Here is a 26,071-nt window from a genome sequence, read left to right on the forward strand (position 1 = left end):
CCCCTGTCTCCTGTCTTGTGCAGTTAGGAACTGCGTCCCCTCTACTTCAGCGTGGCCAGGGAGGTGAGCCCTCAACCTGGATGCAGATATGTCCTCAGCGGCTGGGCAGGCAGTGACCTAGGTGCAGCGACACCACCTAGCACTCCCCTGGGAAGTTCTCTCATAGTCCGTCAGAACAGTCTCTGGGTGGCACTTGTGAGAGCTATGGACAACCGAGTTGTCCTAGCTGGCCTGAGACTTGCCCCGGTTTAACACAAATCCCCCATCCTGGGAAACTCTCTGGTCCTCGCAAACCAGAACGGACCAGTCGCAGTAGTCTCACAATAACATCACTGACTGCCCTTCATCATCACCCACTCGGTGAGAGAAAGAGGAAAGCCAGGGGCCAAAGTACCAGCTGAATCTGGACTCCAGTCTGCCTGGGAGTGGAGAGGAGGCCACCGCCCGTGCACAAACACGTAAGGCTCTCACACACTGTATTTGACTTGATTCTAGCCACTTACGAGGATGGTCAGGGAGGGCGTGACCCCACATTGCAGCTGAGGAAAACACATTTCAGAGGCTGGCCCGGCCCTCTTCCTGTGGGCGACCAACAGAGGCAGAGAGAGTCTGGTCACTTGCGGGGCTTCCCGAGCAACACCTGCCCAGGCCCACGACGCAGACCCAGTGGGTGGAGCAGCTGATTGGGTCTGGGAGCTGCTGCCTCGGGATCTTCAAGCAGATGGCAGAAGGAGACCCCAGACGGGGGTCACCCTCCAACAGGAACCCTTCCCCACCTGAATCCTTTCCTGCCAGGACAAACGGGACTGCTATTTCACTGTTCTGGACCAGGTGGTGCATGGCTGCTAAGGATACAAGCTCTAGAATCAAACAGCATGGGCTGAAATCCTGGCCCCCTTCTCACCATGTGAGTCACCTCGAGCAAGGGCTCTGATCTCTCTGGGCCTCAGTTTCCTCTTGTGTACAAGGGGGGGTTTGATAACAGGGCCTGCTCTGTGGGCCTGCCCAGGGACGGAAGGACACCTGAATGTCCAGAAAGCCTGGCAAGAGGCCTGTCAGGGAAACCACTTTCCTAACCCTACAATCCACGTGTTCTCTTTTCTGATGTTCCCCATGTCCTCTATGCCACCCACGACCAGCTTAGTCCTTGGGGGCCTCCCTGTTGTACACAGAGCAGTCCCAGTTCCAGTGACTCAGGATTCTGACAGAATATGGTGCCAAAAAAACCAAGAGCAAGGGCTCCTTTCTCACTTCTGATCACCAGGTTTCTCTATCCCATAACCACATACTGCTCTCTGAAGGAGACACTCACACAAGTAGGCCACTCTTCCTATGAGGCCTGGGCCTCCAGAGGTAGACCAAGGCATCAATCACAGGGCTGGAAACCCAAAGCCCTGGCAATTCAGAACGACCACGGAGCAGCCACAGACCTTCACAGGCGACAAGCAGCCCGTGAACAGCCATGTGTAGACATACCAGGCTGTACACAAATAATAAAAACAGACCTTATATGTGTGTGTGAGAACGTGTGCACATGTGTAAAGCTGTAAGAATTTATAAGGGTATCACTGTATAAAGTTAGGTGAGGGTTCCATGCCATCACTAGTATGATTCAATTAATTTACTTAAGCAGATATGTAACAGGGCAGCATGATAATCGGCGACTGTTCCAAGACACTCACCCCCGCACAGGTGAGGGTCCTTGTCCGATTGTGAACTTTGTTATGAATGAACATGGTGGTCCCATCTTGAGCTACACCGTCAACTTTAACGGTCATGAGGAAGCTCGTCTGAATGGATGTTTCTACAAAAGAAATTCAGTGTCAGAGACCACATCACACTTGCAAAACTAAGTACCCAGAAGGGTCCTCCAACTGCCTCAGCCTCAGCATATTTGAAAACCTCACACCTGTCAGCAAAGTAAAGCCATTCCATATGCTCTACTTCCAATGTGTTACCCAGGGGCCCACGTAAAAAACTGACATTACAGGTTCATCAGTTTTGGTTCACCAAAGGGTATTTCATGGCTAATGAAAGTTTATTTTTAAATTTCCCACATAAGATTTTAACTTTATACTAAAATAAATTTAGATTTCTTATTTTTCTGATTATATAATTTATTGTTTTTATGCTCATTGTTTAAAAAAAAATCAGAGAACAAAAAAATACAAAGATATATTAAACACTTATAATCCCACCACCCAGAGATAACCATATAATTAACATGTTGTGTCCATCCTCCCAGACCATTTTCTAGGCATACAAATACACAATGATGCCAAATTTATTTATGTTTTTAAAAATGTTACAAAAAGGGGTTAAGTTTTTGGTAATACACTTTTTCTTCACTTAATTTACTGTGGTCATGGGGTTATCTTTCCAAATTCTTTCTAAACCAAAGCACCTCATCTGAATCACATGACACAGAAAATAAAGTGGGTGACCATTTCCTCAGGTCTCTCCAGACAGCACATAACTAGTGCTGCTCCAGACGAGCAGAGCTGAGGCTTTACAGACTGGGATGCTTCAGAGCAGGTTTCTCAGCCTCAGCAGCACTGATATTTTGAAGCCAGATAATCCTTGGCTGTGGGGCTGTTGCAAGCACTGCAGGATGTTCAGCAGCAGCCCTGGTCTTCACCCTCTAGATACTAGTAGCACTCCTCCACCCCAATGGTGACAACGGCCCAAGTATCTGTCCCTAGGGGACAGAATCATTGCCACAGGGGCATCAGAACTTAATCCTCTCCTGAACCCCATGGAAGAAGGCTGCCCCAGCAGCCTTACATCCACTGAGTTAAGCTGACCGGTGCTCCCTGAACATTGAATCCTAACTTTCTCTGGAAGACAATGGCAGACATTTAGAGGGTTTCCAATTTGTTGCTATCATAAAGAAAAATGAGCATCCTTGGGATCCATCTTTGAGCACTCGTTCAAAGATTTTAAAGCTCTCTCAGTCTTTAAGATATGGTGCTTTGTACAAAGAAAAACGGTTCTGAAATGTCAGGCTTCATACCTTTTGATTGATCCAGCTCCACAACACATGTCAGCCATAGTTGCTGATTATATGTAGACAGTGGATTTGAAAGTATTTGAATTGGCTTCAGCTAAGGCAAAAAGAAAAAAAGTTAAGTAATCCATTTGACCTTTTCATTAAGTCCACCAAATACCTCCTGTTAATGTACAAAATTTACATTTAGTAAAAAAGGTCTGTGTTAGCTTTGAAACAGAAACAGGTAGTTTTCCTTTAGACAATATAAGTAGAATTCTGCTTTCCAGAAAAATTAAAGATCAATTTTCTATTGCAATCTCCTCTGTCTCTCGAAGACCTCTAAACAGGCAATGTCCACTACCCACAGCCCTGGGACCACAGGCCTACTTAATAGCAAGAAAAAGCCATCCTGGAGAAAAAAATTAAAAGTACCATGACGAGACATATTATAAGACAATAAAGGACACCAAGCCTATATTTTCATGTTCACAAGCATCATTTCCTCAGTACTAGTATGCCTGGTCTGTTGCTATTTGAGGGGTATTGTTTTCAGCTTTTGGAAAGTCTTAATGCTCTGGAGAAAAAAATTAGAAGGGACATATTGCCAATGATACTTCTGCAATGTGTGCTGAGAACTATACTACTGGCTTCTAGCAGCCATGGGATAGAGAGAGAACATTGCTTAAGATTACCCATCCAAGGCCAAAGAAATGCATTATTTGAATGCACAGTCTTTGAACATAAGTATGTAGTATCTGTGTTTTAGTGCTGGTGGAAACTCCATGACTGAAGGCTTGCCCAAAGCCGTGAGGCATTGAAACCTACCAGAGGATAGTCTATCATCTTTCAGAAGGGAGTCTGATCTTTTGGGAGCAAGTCAGTTTGGTGGGACTGCTGCTATTTTCAGTGTCAGAAGAAAAAAGACTTACATCCGGAGACAAAGAAATTTTAAAAGACCCAACTGTGGTCAGGAAACCCCATGGGGCACCTCTTCAAATCAGATATCCTCAGGGCAAGAGGTAAAGAAAATAAAGAAATGCAAATGTCAGCAGACTAACCAGAGGGCCCTTTTAAACTAACAAGAGTAAGAAGAATTAAAAGGTTAAGTTTTAGGACATTTTCCTCCTTTTGCTTTTTTGAAAATCATAAAGGTAAAACCTTCCAGAGAGCTAGGAGAAGGAAGACAGGGATGTTTGGGGTCAAATAATCTGGTTCAAACATGTTATGGTGCCATGAGAACATGGGACAATTGCATTCAGTTTATAAAGATACAGTCTGAAATGCAGAACAAGAAAAGGGTTTAGTTGTTTGGTCTCTCACAAGTTAGCATTTATTAAAGATTACTGAAATTCTCCAATTGGATGGACCTTTGTTTTTCTCTAAAGATGTTGAAAAAATCAACACATTAAAAAAGAAAAAAAAAGAAAGAAAGAAAAAGGTTTTTTTCATTTAAACTGAGTTCATAAAAAAAAAAATAAAAAATAAAAAAATAAACTGAGTTCATACCAATCCTGGAGGCACCTGGGTGGCTTAGTCGGTTAAGCATCTGCCTTCGGCTCAGGTCATAATCCCAGGGTCCTGGGATGGAGCCCCACATCAGGTTCCCTGCTCAGCAGGCAGCCTGCTTCTCCCTCTGCCTCTGCCTCTCCCCCCACTTGTGTGCGTGCTCTTTCTCCCTCAAATTAAAAAAATAAAATAAAAAAACCCTGTTCCTGTTAGAAAACCAACGTGGAGACCACATTAACTTGAGTAAATATAGTAAGAAATCATCAGATGCCTCCGGGAGCAGTGTTGGAACTTCCAGTCTAGTAAGAGTTGTGGGTGTGATGCATCGGGGTGAGTCAATGGGCATCTGGAAAAGAACTGCTGTTCCCCAGGTTGACAGCACCATCCTCTCCAGTGCTGCGCTATTACAGTGGCAGAGAAGGTCCTTCTGGCAAACAAGAGCCCAGAGGCCAGCAGTGACAGTGCTAGGAGACATGCGTGTTGCCCAAGCAGCAAGCTTAGCAAGGGTGGTGCACCCCAGGGACCCTCTGAGCAGGACCATTTCTGAATGACCTGTAAGGTTATAGGGCCCTGCTAGCCACCCCTTCGACCCACTCTTACCTTTTTACTATTATTTAGTGAAAAATTAGCTGCAGAAGTCTGGATCACTTTGGGCCCTAAAAGTGTAACAGAGAAGGAGAAAAGCAGGTTATATCTATAATTAATTTGTTGATTGTTTTTTCAAATGCCAAGAAAGATTCACGCCTCATGTACAGATGTTCTTATTTTCCTGGTCTGTCCTTAGAGGACAGAAACACACAAAACACACACCACACCCACTCTGCTGCATTCCCAACACAGGTGAACACAGTGTGACCATCACACCCTGTATGTGGTTCACACGGGATCTATATGCCAAAACCTCTCCTTCACCTCCAATGAGTGTTCACTTTCTAGTACTCGGATCCAAGAAACTATCCATGATACAGATGTCATCTATATATTTTGTAAAGTATAAAGATTTCTGCTAAAAAATGAAGTCACATTTATCTGTTCATCTGGTTAATCAGGTCTTCCAAAAATATTTATTAAGCTCAAGATATAAAAAAGCATAAAATGTATGAATGTATACCCAAAGCTTTTTCCTGAAATAACAGATATATAAGCTTCATGGAATCATACAATGTAACTTTTCAGAGCTTTCGCTTCAAAGGAAAGCAGTGTGAAGCAGATTTTAATTTAACATAATCTGTTCTAAAATCACTCTCAGCTGTGATGCTAGTTTGCTGGGCCGCCTCAGTGACCAAGGAGCCTCCATTTAGAGGAAATACATGAGCATGCACATGAGCATGTAACAAGTTCATAACCAATGCAGCGACATGTGTTCAGAACTCATTCATGAATGCTGAGGAAGCTGTCCTTGAGTGGGAAGGAGGTCTGCACCCACAGCGAGGCTTATTTTAAACAGATCCACAATATGAGCAAACCCCTGTTCCAAAAAATAAGGCAGTCTGCTTTCTCAGAAAGAACTAAGAACTAGGAGTCAGAAAAGTCTAGACTGTAGTCTTAGCTAACTTGGCTTTCTTTTTTTTTTTTTTTCCCCCCCAATAGGGGCATATAATTTAAATTTATTTATTTTTTTTTAAATTAATTTTTACTGCTGTTCAATTTACCAACATACAGAAAAACACCCAGTGCTCATCCCATCAAGTGTCTGCCTCAGTGCCCGTCACCCATTCCCCTCCAACACCCGCCCTCCTCCCCTTCCACCACCCCTAGTTCGATTCCCAGAGTTAGGAGTCTTTATGTTCTGTCTCCCTTCCTGATATTTCCCAACATTTCTTTTCCCTTCCTTTATATTCCCTTTCACTATTATTTATATTCCCCAAATGAATGAGAACATACACTGTTTGTCCTTCTCCGATTGACTTATTTCACTCAGCATAATACCCTCCAGTAACTTGGCTTTCTGAATGTGTTTTCACATTTGCAAATGAGGATGACTGACCCAGTGGTTGCTAAGGGTCCACTCTCATTCCGAAATCCTTATAAGGTTACCAGAGGACTTAGGATGGTAATTTTGTGTCAATTTGACTGGGCTGTGGGGTGCCCAGATATCTGGCTAAACGTGATTCTGTTTCTGTGAGGGTGTTTCTGGATGAGATTCACATTTGAAGCAGTAGACAGAGGAAAGCAGACTGCCCTGGCCAATGTGGGTGGGCCTCATCCAAATGGTTGAAGGCCTAAACAGAGCAAAAGGCTGAGTAAGGGGATTATCTGCTCTCGGTCTTCAAGCTGCTATTCATGTTTCTAGACACAGACTGGACCTCATTCAGCTCTCCTGTGCCTCTAGTTTGCCAACTACAGATCTTGGAACTTCTCAGCCTCCATAATCATGTGGGCCAGTTCCTTATAATACATCTCTCTCTCAGGGCAGCCCTGGTGGCTCAGCGTTTAGCTCCACCTTCAGCCTGGGGTGTGATCCTGGAGACCCGGGATTGAGTCCCATGTCGGGCTCCCTGCATGGAGCCTGCTTCTCCCTCAGCCTGTGTCTCTGCCTCTCTCTCTCTCTCTCTCTCTCTGTGTGTGTGTGTGTGTGTGTGTGTGTGTGTGTCTCATGAATAAATAAATAAAATATTTAAAAAATAATAATAAATCTCTCTCTCCCCTCCACCTCTGCCCCTCTCTTTTCCTCCCTCCCTCTCTCCATCTCCATATTCATACCTCCTGTTGCTTCAGTTTCTGACTAACACAGAATTCGGTACTAAGAGTGGTTACAGAGGAAGAGTTCTTTAATATTGGTTCTGGGGTTTCTGGAATTGGTTCTCTAATCTGATTAGGTATAAAGATAATAACAAGTCTATGTCCAGTAGTAAAGACAACACTGGTGGTTCATGAAAACATGCAAAATATCCCCACTGGATATTCCTAATCAACCACTTATAAGGAAGAGCTAAGTGACTCTATGGTATTTTAGAATATTTTTAGAAAACAAAGAATGAGGTTGGCCGGTTGTTCCTAATGTCCCTGGACAAAGTGGTTTAAAAAAAAAAAAAAAAGGCAAGCTCAGGGGTTTGAATTCTCAGCTCCAATGCTGTGTAAAAGACCTGACAGCTTCTGTGCACCCTGACAGAGACCCTTATCTCCTGCAGCCACAGGGATGAGTGCTGAAAATCAAGCCCAGAATCTTATCCTGCAGCTGGCTGAATGACAACACAAGCTGAACACCAGCCTCGCAGGTCGCTTCAATATTCAAGTGACGGCACTGGCTGGGGAGTGGTATGATCCTGGCCTGCGAACGTACGGGAAGATCCTGACAGAGTTGGGGGCACAGAGCTACTAAATTTCGATGCATTTTCTTTGTCACTGGAAGAGTTCTCCCCATTCTCAGAAGTAGCCTTTCCAACTCCATTTGAGGTGGAAAGCCTGCTTTACCTAAGGAGACGGTCTGAGGGCTATGAAGAACGATGCAGATTGTGCTCAGCAACCTGCCCTCTCTGCTTCTAGAACAATAACTAGGCTCAAGTCCCAGCAGGCCCCCAAAGGTGAAGTACAAAGTATGACCCACGAGGAGATGCACTACACTCCAAAGGAACTACTTGAATTTTTCTGATTTATACAGAGAGAAATCCGGGAGACATGTTTGGGAATGAATACTAAGGGTGTGGGAAAACGTGGAAGGAACATAAAGCTGGACTGGGCTGAATTTGTGGATGTGGCCTCACTAAGCAGAGACTCTGCATTGCATGCTGGAGCTCAAGGAGTTAGGAAGGGCTCTAACAGTGAATTGACTGGTTAAAACATGGACCCAAAGTTGGCCCCCAGCGAGCAAATCAGAAATGCCACACCTGCCTTGATTTAATGGAAATTCAGAGGCTTAGGGAGACTGGAACATTGAGGTGGATTTGTCATTTAAGGCTGGGTAGGAGATTCCAGGACACAGAGCTTTTACCACTACTATGAGGAATAAATTTCTGAGGGGGCCCAGCATCCTTAAAGAGCTCTGTAACTGCCTCACTCTGTAGGCCAGACCTTGCAGTAGGAACCACAGTCACTCAACCTGGGAAACAAAGTGCGATGGGAGTAACTGGATCCCGGGAGTGGTGGGGCCTAGCAGTGGCACTCACCCGGCAAAAGCAAGGTGGGTTTGGTTACTGTAATGGACAAGACAGTCAAAGCAACAATCAGAAGAGTCTGATTTGCACAGACCTGTGGTGCTGGTTCGCTATGACATTCCTAGAAGTGAAATACACAGGAAGCCTACTAAGGTCTGACTTGATCTGTGTAAGCAGAAAAGTCTAAATCAAGTGAATAAAAGTCTAACCTGAATCATAAAAAGAGAGTCACAGCCGATCAAGAGTTTCCAGATTTAAGCCTCTTTACAAATCCACACCCTATGAATAAAGGAAGACTGGGTCCCCTTAAGAAAGCACCCCAGTACACTGCAAAAATGTAGATTGCTCATCATTCTCCCAGAGGAAACTACAGCCCTTTTTTTTTTTTTTTTTACTAAGATAACTGCATTCTGGGGAAAAGGAAATACATGTTGGGATCCCCTGGACACTGGCTCTGAATTGACCCCAATTTTCGGAAACCCAAAACATCAGTGTAGTCCACTCATCAGAGTAATCAACGGGGTTTTAGCTCAAGTACATGTCACAATGGCCCCAGTGGGTCCCTGAACCCATCCTACGGCTCAATCCCCAGTTCCAGAATGTATATTGCAATAGATATGGGCAGTAGCTGGCAAAACCTCCACACTGATTCCCTGACTTATGGGGTGAGGGCAATTATGGTGGGAAAGGCCAAATGGAAGTCACCAGGATAGCCTCTACCTACAAAAATACAATCAAAACCAGTAGCACATTCCTAGACCACAGACATCCATGTTCCTATTGAGAACTTGAAAGATTCCCACCACATCTCCATTCAGCTCGCCTACCTGGCCTGGGGGGAGGGAAGGTAGATCTTTGAGAGGACAGTGGACCACCATAAGCTTCATCAGGTGGTGATTACAACTATAGCTGCTATATCGGCTTGAGCAAATTCACACATCCTCTGGTACCTGATATTCAGCTACTGATCTGGAAAATACTATTTTCTTCATCCCTGAGAATAAGGCCCACTAGAAGCCGGGCCAGCAATACACCTACACTATCCTACCTCAACAGCATGTCAACTCTCCAGCCCTATAGCATAATTTAGTTTGCACAGACCTTGGTTATCTTTCCCTTCCACAACCTATCATCCTGGTCCATCACATTGATGGTGTTATGCTGACTGGACTTAGCAAGAAGAAGCAACTACTCTAAACTCATTGTTAAGACACTTGCATGTCAGAGGATGGGAAATAAATCTGGTTAAAATTCAGGGGCCTTCTATCCCAGTGAAATTTCCAGGGGTCCCATGGTGTGCATCATGTAGAGCTATCCCTTCTAAGATGAAAGATAAACTGTTATATTTGGCTGACACTACAACCAAAACAGAGGCACAATGCCTAGTGGGCCTCACCTCTTTGCATTTTGGAGGTAACATGTTCTTTTTTGTATGATACTCCGGCCTATTTACCTAGTGACCCAAAAAGGTGTAAGCTTTGAGTGGGGCCCAGAATAAGAGAAGGCTCTCCAACAAGTCCAGGCTGCCATCCAAGCTGCCTACTGTGGGGGCCATATGATCTGGCACATATAAGGTGTCTGAAATGTCAGCAGAAGATAGGGATGCCATTTAGAGCCTTTGGCAGGGCTCTATAGATGAATCTTCATGTAGGCTCTTGGGACTTTGGAGTACAGCCTTGCCCTTCTCCATAGATAAATATTCTTCTTAGAAGACACAGCTCTTGGCTTGTTATTGAGCCTTAGTAGAGACTAAACGCTTACCCACAGGCCCAAGTTACCGTGAGAACTGAGCCGCCCATCATGAACTGGGTGTTATCTGACCCATGGGCCATGAAGTTGGGCACGCATGGCAGCATTCCATCATCAAATGGAAGCAGTACATATGTGGTCAGGCCCAAGATGACCCTATGGGCACAAAAAATCTCTCTCTATTGGAATCTACACATATCTTATTGGTGTGTTTCTCTGGAGAATCCTAATACCAGTACCTGCTGGGAAGAAGGAAAGGGATGTGGGAATCCTGACTTTTTTTTTTTATCTCAACCTGGGTGCATCACCTCATTTTTGCAAGAATGGAAAAGGCTGACTATATCACGGACATTTGCAACAGAAAGTGGATTAGGGAAACAAGAGTTGGCTGAGGTCCCATGGGACTCCAATCATGAAGCTGTCAATGCTTCTCCTACCAATCTTCAAAGGGCAGTTATGAAAATCGAGTAAGATGACTGATATATCCTGTGCCAGAATTAATGTAACTTATTCCTTGGTGACCTCACATGAAGGCAAAGAGGAGGCTGGCTACAGCTGCTATTGTCACCATGACGTTCATCATCAGCGGGCAAACAGCACCTAAACCACCACCCTCACCCGCAGCTTCCTGGGGCCAGTCGTCAGCTCAGGACCAGTTGAGGTTAAGACACTAGCCACTGGAGGCACAAGTGCCTCTGGGACAGGCTAAGCCTAAAATGTCATCCATACTTTAATATGAAATGCTGTAATTAAATAAACACCTGCCAGAAACCGTGCTCACTAAATATGATGTTTAAGAGGGAAAGAAGAAACAACCTACACAGGTCCTGGTCTCCTACCCCCTGGATAGGGCTGAAGAGACTGGGTTGTTGGGAACCTTATGAAAATGGGCCAACTTCTTTGGTTCTGTTTTCCATCTATGTGAAATAGGGTTGGACTGGATGATTGCAGAGGCATTTTTGAAGCTAAAGTCATTATAGTGTCTCTCCCATTCATATTACATGCTATGAAACCCCAGGGCACCTGGGGCCCTGAACACAAGGCCAAAGCCGATCTGCAGGCTCCCTCCCACCAAGAGTTCAGGGCATCATCAGAGCAGCCTCCCGGCTCCCACTTAGTCAGCCCAGGCTTGTCTCATGCCTCCCCACAACCCAAGAATGTGCTGCCCTGGATAGTTTACATGGCCTGTGGCCCACATCAGCCAGTGTGTCCTGGACTCCCTAGTGCCCAGGCTGGGTCCTGAGCACAGGAGCCTCTACAGAAACATTTGACTGTCCAATAAAAGGTACGTAGTCAGGGCCACCTGGTGCTGCCAAGTTAACCTCAAGCCCTGGCTGCTATGAGGGGCAAGACCAGGGTCACCCCTTGCCCAGTGGGTTCAGAATGAAGTGGCGCTTCACCCTCCACCATGGGGCCCTTAGCAGGAGACAGAAAGTGGTAGAGTTTGCCCGGGCTCTAAAAGCATGCACCAAGGTAACTATAAATGATAAAATGGCCAAGAACTGCACCTTACCTCTGATCCCAACGAAGACGGTCAGGCCAAAACAGACGAAGAAGACAACAAACACAAGGACAAAGTGGCGCTTGGAGAGCGTGTACAGCCGCATGGGTGCCAACCTGCAGAGAAGCCAGTGGGTGAGGGTCAGGCAACAGTGTGGAATCCACAGGAGGCCCCTCCCCAAACCAGCAACATCCCCAGGCTGCGTCTGGCTACCCTCTCCCCACCTCGGAAGCGGACCTACTCTAAACCCAGGTGACTCGCCTGACAAAACTGCCCAAGTAACCTGGGTGACTACTACAGGGAGGGTGACTCTCTGGGGCATCAGGGGTAGACTGCCACCCTTTCCGTATGGGACCAGCCAGACCCCACTCCTCACGGCACGACAGCGTGCTGTGGCTTCAGGGCTCACTGAAGGCACGTTTCACCGCACCACACACACGGTGGCTGAACCCCCTCTACACGCCCCCACCTTCAGCGGCCAGAGGGGAGCCCAAGTGCACAGAGGACCCTGACCTCCTCACACAAACATGCAGCCTGAACGGTTAGCTGGCACAATCAAGCCCAGACTGGGAACTGTAGGGCCACCAGCACGCATTTTCCCACCCAGTCCTCCAGTAGCCCACAACTTTGTTCCTCCTGTCCAGGGTTCCTTACAACCCCTCACCTGCATCAGCTCAGCCTGACCTTCGCTGTGGGGTTTGCTGTGGATGCAACTGAGCAGGCTGCCCGCACTCTTCTATGACTTACACCAGTGTGGAGAGCAAGACATGATGTACACACATGTGCATGGCTGCGCTCCGATTCAACCCTCCCACAGAGAGGTGGCGGGCGAGGCTTGGCCTGCAAGCAGCCGATCCCGCCTTATAACCTAAAGAGGAGGCCCATAAATCCAAAGAGACGAGAATGGGAGGGGAGGTTTGGTTTTGCTTTTTACATTTTTTTTTTATTCCTCTGGCATTCCCTGGTCCTGGGAGCTGAGGAGGAGGAGGAATTTCTCCTGCCTCAGGAACAGCACACACACCCAAGGACAGGGAAAACAGGGCTTAGAACTGAAACGGAAGGAAAGGTTATTTGCTTTAAGGTGTTGTGTGCACGCAATCTTTCCTTCCACGGCTGCAGATTCCAGCTCCTGAGCAGGAAATCAGCTGGACAATATCTGGGAGCAAAGGTTGGGGCCCATAAGCCACCTTTGCTCAGATGTGGCTTTGCTGAGCTCAGATGTGGCTTTGCTGATTCCCCAGCTGGCTCTCCCCAGCAGGATCCATCAGGCCTTGGGCCAGTGAACCCTGGGCTCTGTGTCACCGTGGTTCACAGAATGACGGCATCAGTGAAGAAATGAAGGAATGAGTGCCTCTGTCTTTGTCCTGGGGACACAGGTCCAAAGGCCAACCCACAAATGACCCTGCTCTGCAAGAGAAATGAGAGCCAGTGGGTTAAGAAGCCTAACCCCAACTCTGATTTCAGAACCTAAAGTTTTGTGTGGGTTTTTTAAGATTTATTTATTTTAGAGAGTGAGTGAAAGTACAAAGGGGGGGGGCAGCAAAGAGAGAGAACCTCCAGCCAACTCCCAGCTGAGTGTAGAGCCTGATACAGGGCTCGATCTCATCACTCAGATCACGATCTGAGGCGAAACCCAGAGTTGAACACTTAACTGAGCCTCCCGGGTGCCCCTGGACCCTAAAGATTCTAAGAGGCCTGAAAGCTTTAAAATATTAGAGCCAGAAAGGACCTCAGGGAGGAAGCCCAACCCGTTCAACTTACACACGGGGACAACATCAGAGCTCTGTCCCTTGGCAGGAACTGCCGGTCCCCAGGAAGGAGGCTCAGCAAGCAGGAAGAGCTGAGGGGACCCGCCTCCACGACTGTGCTTCTGGGGAAAGCCCTGTGGGAGCGGGGCCGGCACCAGAACAAGGTCCTCTTTGTCGTGGCTCTGCTGTCCCCAGGTGTGGAGGCTAATAACGCAGTCCCTCCGCACAGCCTGCAGAAGGGAGACTTCTGTGCAGCTGCGCGGGCGTTTTCACTTTGAAAACACATTACACAAAGCTAAATGGACTAGCTGTGGGGAAAAGGCCGAGAAAGTCTGTGGTTCACGAGACCATGCCAACATGGCTCTCTCGGGTGTGACAGAGCCTCGGTGCGGAGACGCCGGCATGAGGGGAGGCTGGGTGAGGGCCATGCGGACACTCTACTATCTTTACCACTCTTCTGTAAATCTCGTTATTTAAACATTAAACACCTAGTCACGTATGGTACCCCACTCTGCCGCTCTCGGGGCGACGTGCCCCCCCACCCCGTGCTGAGGCTCTGAGGGGCGCCGAGGGCTCCCGGCACAGGTGAGAGCCCAGGAGAGGTTACTCAGAAGCAGAGAAAAACAGAATAAATTATATTTAAATCTTGATATCTAAAACGCACTATTAATTAAAACACATCCTCGCTGACTTGTCAGAGAAGCAGCGCCGCGGAAAGCGCAAGGCCGAGTGCCTGCAGCGCGTGCCCACCCGGGGGTGCTGTGCAAACCCCCCTCTGGGCTCAGTACAAGCCCAGTGTTCCCCCCTTCCTTAAAACGGCCACTTAACATCCAATTTATTACAGATTTTCCTGGTTTAGAAATCAGGCCCCACCCAACTCAGTGGAAGAGAGACACCGAGATAGCAAAGCAAGTGCCCTGCCCGCGGAAACGTCCCCGGGCACAACCCCGTCCACGCCCCCAGGCTGCTGGGCATCGGCTGGGCATCGCGCCGCCTTTCTGCTACCTTCGGGTTCCTGCCGAGCAGGAGACCTTTCCAGGTGTCCTCACGCCGGGGGGTCTGGGGTCCAGAGACCCCCTCCAGTCACGAGGGACGGTGGGCCAGGGCCAGCGCCAAGACAGCTCGGTTCCGCATGATGGCGCCACCTCCCCAGGGCTCCTTCTGCTCTCAACTTCGCATCTAAAAACTTTGAAGCGCTTCGCCAAAAATCTAGAGACTTCTAAAACCTCGGGAATATCTTCCTAGTCGAGACAAATCACAGGTCTACAGTATTGTTCAGTCAAAGTAGCAAAACCGTTAAGATGCCAACATGAAGACAAGAGCAGTGGCAGTAGCAGCGGAGGGTAGAACCCCCCTCCCACCACCACCCCAGCTGGTCTCGCTTCACGTCTCCTGGTCCCAGCTGTCCCACAACCACTTCCTGCCCAAATCAGTCATTTCTCTGCCCACTTCCCACTTCACCTCCCACCTGAAACACCAATGTGTTTCTAACAACCCAGCTGACCTAAATTAACCAGCAGCCCAGGCAAGTCTCCGTGACAGCCCTGACGCCCTAGGATCAGGCCACCAACAGAAGGAATGTTCTGTAAACGCTCAGAGGCAAGATATGTGATGCAGAAAAGGCACGCAGGCCGTTACCAGGAGGCCTCTGACCCAGCAGCCTCAACCCATCCTGCACATGAGCCTCTACTGTCCCCCACCCCTTCTGGTAGACTCTCCAGCCCCAGGGGGATCCCCGGCTTCCCCCTCCCCACCTCCAGGAACCGTCCCCAAGCCTTTGCCTGGCCCCTGATGCCATTCTGAGGCAGTGTCCCCCAGGACGCTTTCACTTAGAACTCCACACCACTCTACGGTCAATAAGTTTAAAACTGAACCCATTAAGGCACAAAACAGCAAATGAAAAAGCTGTTTCCATTCCCCATTTCCTGCCTCTACGCTTTCTCCACATCCTGAAACCTTGGAGTCACCTCTGTGGATGCCGGTCCCTCACTCACCCCGCTGCTGCAGCTGGCCAGGAAGGGGGCGCCGGGCCGAGTCCGGCGGCCCGGGCCCCCCACCACTCCTGGAATGGTCACCGCACCAGCCTCCCTGACGCGTCCTCCGCAGCGCTGGACCTGCTGCCCTGCTGCCCCACACAGGAGGCCTCTGGCTCCTCACAGCCACTCCGTCAAGGCTCAACTCCCCCTCATGGCTTCCCAGGTCCCCCCAAACCCGTCCCCATGACTCCTACCACGTGGCACGTAAGCCTGGCGAAGCACAACCTGCGGTGGTCATCACGCTGCCTTCCGAGGAAGGTCTGACCCCTTCCAGAACCCCCAGATGAGGGCTCAGGCTGAGGGGCACTCAAACCAAGCATCCGAATCCGATGCCTACACTGTTTCCCACCATGGTCGAGCTGGACTCCGGACCAGCCCCTGCGTACACCCCCTCCGGACGGGAGACGCTCTCTCTCTTCCCCACCAAATCACCGAAATCGAAATCACCTGTAAGTCCCACCTCCTCCAGGAAGCCCTTCGCCTCTCGCGGTCTCCCCCATTAAAGACCTCTCCAGCACACAGGGCCCGCGTGGCCGAGCGCCTGGAGACCGACGGCCCGTCTATCTGCACGGATGCCAGACCCACGGAAACACCTACTCAACTCTCATTGGTTACCTCGGAAGTGTTCATGTCCTTCCCTCAAACTGGTGTCAGCTACTAGGGAGCAGGGAGAGGACTCCCCCTTTCCCCAACAGCCCGGTTGAGTCACACACAGCAGCTGGTGGAACCTTCTCCCTGGATAACCAGAGCAGGAAGGCCTCGAGCAAAACCCTGCCAGCTCGGGACAGCTGTCCCTCCTTTCTCTCCTCTAGAGGGGACCCAGACGCCAGTCTTCCCTCCAGGCCCATGTCTCTTTTTACACGCAGGCTCTCTGCAGCCGGACCGACGTCATCACGGTCTTGCTGGGACACAGCTGCACGGTGCTGCCCTTTACTCTCTTCCCTCTTCAGCTCTGCTCCCTGTGACCTCCTCCTGTGTCAGGCTTTAGAGACGCTGCAGGTGCGAACAATTCCATGCTCACAGCTGAGGCCCAGACTGCTGGGAAAGGCCTACTTGACACCACCCTGGGATATCCAGTAGGCAGCTCGAGTGTGACGTGTCCAAAGCCAGACTCTGGATCTTCTGCTGACCCTGTCTGCAGTGTTCCCCTCCCCGGGAAGTGGCCTCTCCAACCTTCCAGCGGCTCAGGCCCAGGACTCAGCAGTCCTCTGGGACCTGTCTTCCCCTCACTCCCCACATCTATGATACTCAAAATGTAGAGTTTCGGCCCTCCTCAGCTCTCCAGTCAGGCCTGCCATGTGTCACTGGACTGAAGCAGCCTTCCCTGGCCTTCCTGCTTCTGGCCTTGGCACTGCCCTCCCCCCTCCACCCAGCTGCCCTGGAAGCCAGGTGTTTTTACTCTTAATCCAGAACTCTCCAGTGGCTTCTCTACCACTGCGAATGATAGCCAGACACTTCACAACCGATTGTCACTGGCACGCCTGTGACATGTTTACGTGTGTTTCTCTGGAGACAACTTTCCCACCGTAATTCCTCACTTTGTTCTAAAGATGGAGCAGGAGCTGGGGAATCCCTGGGTGGTTCAGCGGTTTGGCATCTACCTTCAGCCCAGGGCGTGATCCTGGGGTCCCGAGAACAAGTCCCACATCGAGCTCCTTGCATGGAGCCTGCTTCTCTCTCTGCCTGTGTCTCTGCTTCTCTCTCTGTGTCTCTCATGAATAAATGAATAAAATCTTAAAAAAAAAAAAAAAAAAAAAAGGAGATGAAGGGGTTTTCTCTGGGGCAGGGCAGAAGTCCCTGGCTGTCTGTCCCCTCCTCCCCCGCTCCCCTACCAGGGGGACTAGCCTCACTCTCCCAGGCTGCCCTCCCTGCCCGCCGCCCCCCCCCCCCCGCCCCCCCCAGTGCACAGAGCCTGAGGGAAACCAGCCAGGCCCTTTGAGAGGTTTCGGGCCTAATGCAGGGAAGACTGGGAGGGAAGAGCCCCCCCCCCTCCCCCACTGGCCGTGTCTCCGATGGGCAGGGCTGTGCAGGTAAGTGCTGTCCAAGGGGCTGCGGCCACACCCCACAGAAGAAGGTGGACACTGCAGCAGGCCAGGGCCAAGAGCCAAAGACGGAAACTGCTCAGGCCACCGGGGCCACAGAGCCGCAAAATTAACCCTGGACACCCCTGTGTTTAAGCCACTTTTCATGACTATTCTACTGAAACTAAAAGCTTCCCCTTTGATACACCTACCGAAAAAAAGAAAACAAAAACCACAATTAAAAATGAAACTCAGGTCCCTAAGTCACAGAGCTATATAGAACCTTCTCAGTTCAAAGCACCTGGGACCGTCCTGTCAGAATGTGAGACCGTGGGGGGGGTGGGGATCCCTGGGTGGCTCGGCGGTTTAGCGCTGACTTCGGCTCAAGGCCTGATCCTGGGGCCCCTGGGATCAAGTCCCACGTCAGGCTCCCTGCATGGAGCCTGCTTCTCCCTCTGCCAGTGTCTCTGCCCCACCCTACCTCTCTCTCTCTCTCTGTGCCTCTCATGAATAAACAAAATCTTTAAAATAAAAAAAAAAAGAATGTGAGACGGGCACCACTCACCCTCGTCACAGAGACGCTGGCCTTCTTACTTCTAAGGACAGTCACTGAGTCCCTCCCCTCCCTCCAGCCCCAGGCACCCATCCAGCCCAGCCAGGGGCCTGCCTCCCATGAGGCTTCCCCCAACCTCTCTGAGAAGGCCATTGTCTCCTCAGGTGCAGGACAGGAGGCTCATGCCCATTCCCAGATTTTATTTATTTATTTTTTAAATTCATGAGAGACACAAGAGACACAGGCAGAGGGAGAAGCAGACTCCCCGCAGGGAGCCCAACGTGGGACTCGATCCCGGGTCTCCAGGGTCACGCCCTGGGCAGAAGAGGGCACTAAACCGCTGAGCCACCCGGGCTGCCCTCATTCCCAGATTTCACTGCGGGTGACAACTATTCACAGGCTCCCCCCAAGCTCCCAACCCGGAGTGCCACCTCTGGCCTCTCGGTGCCCAGCGCTGAGCCTTACAAAGGGCAGGTCATGAACTAGAGATGCCTTAGCCCAATCACTACTGATTCCTTCCATTTGTATCCATTTGTCCCTGGCTTTACTCTGGTTTCTTCCATGTTCTAATATTCACCCTGCTATGATCAAGTAGAGACCACTAAATGGCACACTTCCAACTTTTTCTCCCACTGTCATTTTTTTAATGCTTTGTATGGCCCTGCCCTTTGCCCTCTGGATCTGGAAACTGGCCAGAGCAGCTCCAGGCAAGTGCCTCCCCCTCGGCCCACACCCTCAGTCAGGGCCCTGCTCAGCCAGCTGGAAAGCCAGTGTCCCCATTAGGGCTGCGAGCGCTCCAGAACTGCTGCAGCCAACATTACTTTCCCGCTAGACACTTCCCCTCCCACGCAGGCCCCATAAGAGCTGATAAAACAGCACTAGAGACAAACCATGGGGGAGGCACACACTCAATGAGCCCCTTTATGGGCCTGGGGCAGAACAACCCTGACATGGACAGACGCGGCAGAGCAGAAAATTCGAGAAAACACCTCAGGGCGCTTTCAGGGATGCGGATGAAGATGGGATGGAAGATCTCAGCCTGTCACAGAACCCAGTGAAGGCCAGCACCGCGGGGAAGGCAGGAGAAAACAGTAGCCAGGAGGCTCAAGCACTTCTATAAATACGGATTTTATCTGGTCTCATCAAGTCACGATACAGCAGGTAGGTAAAACTGAGAATATTTCTGAATCACAGATTTTGCTGCGTGTTCAATGCATTCCCAGATTTCCCACTCTAGAATTTAAAAATTAGCATCTGGGGGGTGGGAAGGGACTTTCAATCTCTCAGTGCATTTGCATGTTTCAAGCGAAGATTTTGTTTTTCTTTCATCATCTGTATAAAAATAATCTCTTCTCCTGTGGCCCAACACACTGGCCTGCGGCCTGTCAGCCTGGCTTCATCCCGCCTCCCTGGGCTTTCGAGGCCGACAGTGATACTTAGGCTAGAGCACTCTCAGGGCCCCAGCACCTCGCCTTTAGATCGGAGACAGAGTACCCCCCCCCCCAGGGCCGTTGCGGGGCATAAATGAAAGCATGAAGAGCCCAGGACAGTGCAGCACACACCCAGGAAGAACTCAGGCTCGTTACAGAAGTAATAGTTCTTTTTTCCCCTTCCTCTTTTTCTTTAAAAACAAACAAACAAAAAAAACCTGTTTTCATCCTACCAATATCCCTGAGGATCCACAATGTAGTGCCTCCCTCCTCTAGCTCCAGAACGCAACCAACTGAAGAAAGGGGCCGACGTCCTCCCCTAAGCACCGGTATTATCAGCCCTTCTACACACTGGAAAAGAGAGGCCCGGGGAGGGGAGGGGGGTAGTCTTCGCTGCTGAGGCCCAGTCAGCAGGAGGTGGAGGTGGGATCTGAACCCCCGAGGTCAGAGGCAGGAAGGAGGCCCGCCACGCTCTCACTCTCACTCTTTGGCTCCCTCACCAAAATCCTTCCTTTTGAAACCTACCACTGAATGGGTTTTGAAAAGAAGAACTCGAAGGAGAAGAACAGAAGAAGAAACGCTGACATTTCGATCGGTGAAATATGTTGAATATATCTGAATAGGGATCCCTGGGTGGCGCAGCGGTTTGGCACCTGCCTTTGGCCCAGGGCGCGACCCTGGAGACTCCGGATCGAATCCCACATCGGGCTCCCAGTACATGGAGCCTGCTTCTCCCTCTGCCTGTGTCTCTGCCTCTCTCTCTCTCTCTCTCTATCATAAATAAATAAAAAAATTAAAAAAAAAAGAATATATCTGAATATATTCCAATTTCAAACTTGAATAGATCACAAATAATCGATCATTACCCTAATCAAAAAAGCCACTAGGCAAACATTCAAGGCCCGACGACCTCAATACAGATTTTAATGAACAAGATGCTCCTCCACGCTCCTCAAGGAATCATGAATTCATATGTATCCTCGCCAGGCTGCAAGCCCATGACTGGCACCCAGGAGCACGGTAGTTAGGCCACTGATTACCCCTCCCAGGGCAAAGAGAGCAAGGAAGCCAGCCACACACTGGCCAGCTCAGGCAAGGTGCCAGCCAACAGCAGCACCCTGGCCCAGCTCCAGGCAGCGCATCCGGTGGGGAAGCGGCTGGGATCCGAAGGCAGATCGCCGGGCTAGAAGGCCTTCCACCATGACCAGCAGGATGACCCGGGGTGGGCCACTCTCTTCTCAGGACCGCTGCTCCCTGAGCTATAGAATTCAGAACACTGAGCTGCCCCGCCACCCAAGTTGCTGTGATCATTAAATGGGCTATTACACAAAAGCCCTTGTTAAGTGCTTGGTCACTGCCACCTGTTACTGAGAGGTGGCAGCGTTTATGTCACGAACATGGGCTCTGGAGCCAACTACTCAGGCTTCAGTCTCAGCCCTGTGATGTACTGTGACCTTGGAAGACTCATGTGACTCCTCCGCACCTCAGTGTTGTCATCTGTAACAATGGGAATGCTAAGAGAAACGTCTTCATGGGGAGAGTAGCTGTGAGGATCACATGAAGTGGGGCATAGAAGGTGCTCACAGGAGTATCTGGTACAGGGTAAGTACTTATTTTTTTATTAGCTCTACAGATCATTTTGGTTCAGGGAAAAAAAAAAAAAAAGGTCCCTAAGAGATGCAATCATAAAAAACTCCGTAGTTACAAGAAGAGGATACTGACCAGGCCTGGTGTCCCCTCAAGCACTGTGCCACTCGGAAGGCCCAGGACACAGAACCACAACAAGGTTGGTGCTGATTTATTTGTGCCATCCCTTCATTGCTGACAGAAGAGGAGTCTACTTAATACACTTCTACACTTAAAAGCACCCAGGATGAAAGAGACATACATAAAACATGCTCTTTAAAAACTGGTTGTAGGGCAGCCCTGGTGGCTCAGCGGTTTAGCGCCGCCTTCAGCCCAGGGCGTGATCCTGGAGACCTGGGATTGAGTCCCACGTCGGGCTCCCTGCATGGAGCCTGCTTCTCCCTCTGCCTCTGTGTGTGTGTGTGTGTGTCATGAATAAATAAATGAAATCTATTTTTAAAAAAATAAATAAAAACTGGTTGTAAATATCAAGGAACACACACAAAACACCCACCATATTTGAGTCTGCAGAGAAATGCAAAAGCAAAGCAACAGTTGAACCTGAGGAATCTCAAATACGTGCGGGGCTGCGGCTCAAACAGGAAGTCACCGTAGCAAAGGTCTGAGACACGCTCTGCTCTGCTCTGCTCTGCTGGGCTCTAGACCGGCCTCTCCTCCTGAACCCCCAGCACCTGTCACTTCCTTGGCATTATCAGAAGAGGAGCAGAGTTTGCGGGAAACTTCAGCTTAGAACTTTAAGAACCAGGAACTCTTTATCCTGACTGGTTTTGATAGCAATCTCTCCTGATCTTTTGAAAAGAATAGGCCAGGCTGCACGTGCACAGGGAGGTCACCAGGGGTCGAGCAGGCCCCGCTCTCAGCCCGTACCCCCTAAGCCGCCCTCCCCCAGGGGCTCTTTGCTCCTCCGTTCTCCCCCACCTCATTCGTTCTCTGGCTTCTCTTCCCATTCCTGTTACTTCTCAGCTTTCTCACCATGGGGCTCTCTGTCACATCAGGTAACGAGAGCACTGTGGCCCCACCAGGCGCCTGAATCCAGTACATGCCTCAGATCCTCAGGCTTGTTTTCTCCTAAGATTTTTATGTGTGCCAAAGGCTTTTTATGACTTCCACTTCTTTCATGTCATCTTGAATGCTACACAATGGTGGCTGGCTGGCCTCACGGAGACCCACATCCCACCACCCCGGCCCCTGGTTCAACAGAACCCCGCATGGCTCCTAGAAGAGCATCATGCGGCCTACTGTGCCACAGCAGGAGAAACCTGAATACCCCACTAAGATCCTTCATTCAAACTGTGGCTTTACAAGTCCTCCTTTGGTTAAGAGCTCCCACTTGGGCTAGTCCCCCATCACGTAACAGCACCGGATTTCCCCAGCAGACCCACGCCCCTTCAAGCCCTCAGCCTCTCCTGTCTCCGTAAGAGATCCACCACCATACACCACCCAGGGCTGCTGTGCTGCGCGGACCCAAGGAGACCGGCTACGTGAGGGAAACTGAAACATGCGAGTTGCCACTGTGACCCGGGGTCACAAGGCGCAACTCCAGAAGGCGACCTCACGCGCATTCCAAGCATACTACTGACATCCACCGCGAATGAATGGTGCCTCTGGAGTCGCGCAGGGTGGGTACAGCCAACACCCTGCTGCCTGGGGGGTAACGGAAAGAAAGACCCTTAAAACATCCACCTAGGACTGACCTGTGCCACCCTGGCTTCCCGAGCTGAAGGGATTAACCAGAGTCCAAGCCTTCTGAGGAAGCAGGAGGCAAAAGGCCTTCCCCCCATCACATGTGTCTGCATTCTGGCACCCCCGTCCCCTCTTCTCTGAGACCCCAGTCAGGGACGAGGGCGGCGCCCCTACAGCTGCCAGCACACAGAAGAGCCCCCAGGCCTGTCAGCGCGGGAACCTGCTCTCGCAACCTCCTGCCACGACCTGCCACGACGCCCTCCAGGCGCACAGGCTCCAGGCACCCTTCTCTGGGACTCCTGACGCTTTTGCAACTGAGGCGCTCAACTTCTGACCTTCTCTCTCTCTTTTCCCGGATGTCCCCTGGGAGGCACCCAGGTGACTCCGCTGCGTCAAAGGCCGGCTTTAGGGACGGCGTCTACGGGGCCCTGGACAGGTTTTTCCACATAAAGTCCCTGAACTTCACAGAGGAAATAAGGCCCGAAGTCAGCAAATTAAAACTCGTAAAACTCCGTGTCCCGGAGATCCGAGCGGCCGGCGCGGGCTCCCGGCGTGGGCTCCCGGCGTGGGCTCCCGGCGTGCCAGCATCAGCCCAAGGCCGCGGAGAGCGCGTCTGTCCCCCGGAGCCGGGCTAGGGCGCAAGGGCGAGCGGGGTGCTCGGGCGCTCCTAACCGAGGCGCGGACAGGGCAGCGGCCGCGCGGGGTGCGCAGGGCGGGCGCTGAGGGGCTCGGGAGGCCGCGCCGGTAGCCAGCAAGCCCGGGCCCGCGGTGCGCTCCGGCCGCCCCCGCCCCGCCCTGCTGCTCCCGCCCGCCGCCCCGCGAGGCCCCGGCGCCGCCCCCCCCCCCCCGGGTCCGAGCGCCACGTGCGGGGAGGGCCCGGCGTCTGGGCCGCCGCGGCTGCCGCGAGCCCGCCCCCCGCCCCCCGCCCCCGCCCCGCGGCCAGGAGAAGCCCGCCCGGCACTCACGGTTCCATCGCCGCGCCCCGAGCCCCCGGCGCCGCACAGGAGCCGCGGCCGCCGCAGCCCGAGCGACAGCGGCCGGGAGCCCCGGCCCCGTGGATCTCGTCAGAGCGCGACGCGCCGCCCGCGTCACGTGCGCGGAAGCGACCGCGCGGCTGCGGGCGGGCGGGCGGGCGGGGCGGGGGAGAGGGGGGGTTGGGGCGCGGGCGGCCGCGGGGGGGCACGGGGCCGGAGCACGGGGCGAGGGCGAGGGCGGCCGGGGGCACGGCCCGGGGGCGCGGGGTGTGCAGGCGGCAGGGGCCGGGGCGAAGGCGGGGGGCGGCGGGGGGCGCGGGGGGGGGACCCGGGGGCGGGGCGAGGGCGGGCCCCGGGCGGGGGCGGGGCTGGGGCGTGGGGGGCGGGGTGAGGACCGAGGCCGGGCCACGGGGCGGGGGCGGGGGCGGGGGCGCGGGGTGTGCAGGGGGCAGGGGGCAGGGGCGAGGGCGGGGTGTGGCAGGGGCCGGGGTGGAAGTGGGGGCGGGAGCAGGTGGGGTGCAGCCAGGAGCGGGGCAGGGTACGGGAGGGGGCGCACTGTCCCGCTCACTGGCGCCATAGGAGGGGATCCCGCGGCGCCTCTACCTCGGCTGCGCCCCAAGAGCACGGAGGTGGGCCTCGAGCTGTGGGTGGGCTCAGTCTAGGGTTTACTAGTTGAATGAATGAATGAATGAATGAATGAATGAACGAACGACTTGACTCTTACTGGCTGAGGAGACGGCACATTAAAACCTTCACCCTGTGGCTTCCGGGGTCCTCATCAGGGCATGAGTCCAGGAGCGCCCTACAGTTGTGTGAAAGGCACTATAGGTGTCAGCCTTTTTCTGGGGAGAAGATCCATCACTTTCCAAATTCTCAAAGTGAAGTTTGTGACCCAAAGAGCTTAAAAGCCAGAGCAAACCTCTGACACCCCCCCAAGTGATGCCAGGAGACCTTTCCAGGCTCTTTGTGGTCGCTTCTGCAACCCCCTACTAGAGCATGCAGATTTTCCATCGCTGGTGCAAGCACAGGACCCTCAGGAAGCATGCAGGTGTGGATCCCACACCCCACATCCCACAGAGCTGAAAACATCGCTGATGGTGCAAATCTGGGTCCTGCTAAGGTGCTGAACAGGAGCAAGTGTCAGGGGCCAATCCTGTTCAAGTTTTCTCTACAGTGTCAAGAGATCAGCTGACCAAAAGCACTTTCTCCATCTAAGATCTTCGCTCACGGTCCTAAATTTCTGTAATCAAGAATAGAGGGAAGCCACGGTTTTGGATATTTCCAAGATTCCCCGGAGCATTTGTCAAAATGTCCCCTGTCCCCTTATTGCTATGGGTTTAAAGTCGATCTGACTGAGGAAAATAAAAGACTCAAGCTTTCTTCCTAATGTTTCCTTGTTCATGTGCTAAGCTGCCAACGAGCTTGTTGGTGTTGGCAGGAGGACACCAACAGGAACAGGATTCGGTTCCTGCCCTCAGCAAACTTACAGGCAAGGTCAGTTACCAAAAGTAACAAGCACAGATCGCTACGGTGGCAGGGAGGAAGAGCACCCAACTCACCTGGGATGGGATTGGACTGGACAGGAGAGCGAATGCTCAATGTCTGGGCTGATCTGGAGATGGGAGGGGCTCGAGAAATTGGGGGAAAACTGGGGGGAAGTGGGGGACACCAGGCAAAACAACAGACTGAATACTGAGTAATAATGACAAAGTCCATGACCACTCTGAATTCTAAACAACTCTTAAAAGAATGACAACAGGGAGCCTGGGTGGCTCAGTGGTTGAGAGTCAACCACTTTGGCTCAGGGTGTGATCCCTGGGTCTTGGGATCGAATCCCACATCGGGCTCCCTGCAGGAAGCCTGCTTCTCCCTCTGCCTGTGTCTCTGCCTCTGTGTCTCTCATGAATAAATAAAAAAAAAAATCTTTTTAAAAATGACAACAAAAGATTATTCCTCTGATCCTTTTCGTAGACAGTTGGAGGAAAAGGGGTCTTCACGGCAGCAAGGCCAGGGAACCTAAACATCAGTGCTTGTAGGTCAGGCAGGTAATGGGGCAGAGGCCAGGTGGGCGCTGTGCAGCAGAGCGTGCATCATCTAAAGGGGCTGCACTCAGCCCTTTGAAAGACTGACTTCAGATACA

At 51.3% G+C, this 26,071-nt stretch overlaps 1 protein-coding gene across 4 annotated transcripts in view; it reads right to left on the reverse strand.

Moving 5' to 3' along the window:
- TMEM181 (transmembrane protein 181) overlaps nt 1-26,071 on the reverse strand; it is a 75,707-nt gene that overhangs the window by 29,109 nt on the left and 20,527 nt on the right. Inside the window, exons 1-5 of one of the 4 annotated variants that reach the window (XM_072766931.1) lie at nt 23,923-24,053; nt 11,852-11,955; nt 5,096-5,151; nt 3,014-3,104; nt 1,683-1,804 (exon numbers count right to left, since the gene is read on the reverse strand). In XM_072766931.1, coding sequence (XP_072623032.1) covers nt 1,683-1,804; nt 3,014-3,104; nt 5,096-5,151; nt 11,852-11,955; nt 23,923-23,930 — 381 coding nt within the window. In that variant the 5' untranslated portion in view covers nt 23,931-24,053. Of the gene's footprint in view, nt 1-1,682; nt 1,805-3,013; nt 3,105-5,095; nt 5,152-11,851; nt 11,956-17,224; nt 17,357-23,292; nt 23,370-23,922; nt 24,054-26,071 lie in introns of those variants that run through there. The other 3 variants (XM_072766939.1, XM_072766935.1, XM_026018751.2) reach the window with 3 other exon arrangements.

This window comes from Vulpes vulpes, chromosome 1, assembly GCF_048418805.1.
Source record: "Vulpes vulpes isolate BD-2025 chromosome 1, VulVul3, whole genome shotgun sequence".
In the NCBI taxonomy this organism is placed as follows: domain Eukaryota; kingdom Metazoa; phylum Chordata; class Mammalia; order Carnivora; family Canidae; genus Vulpes; species Vulpes vulpes.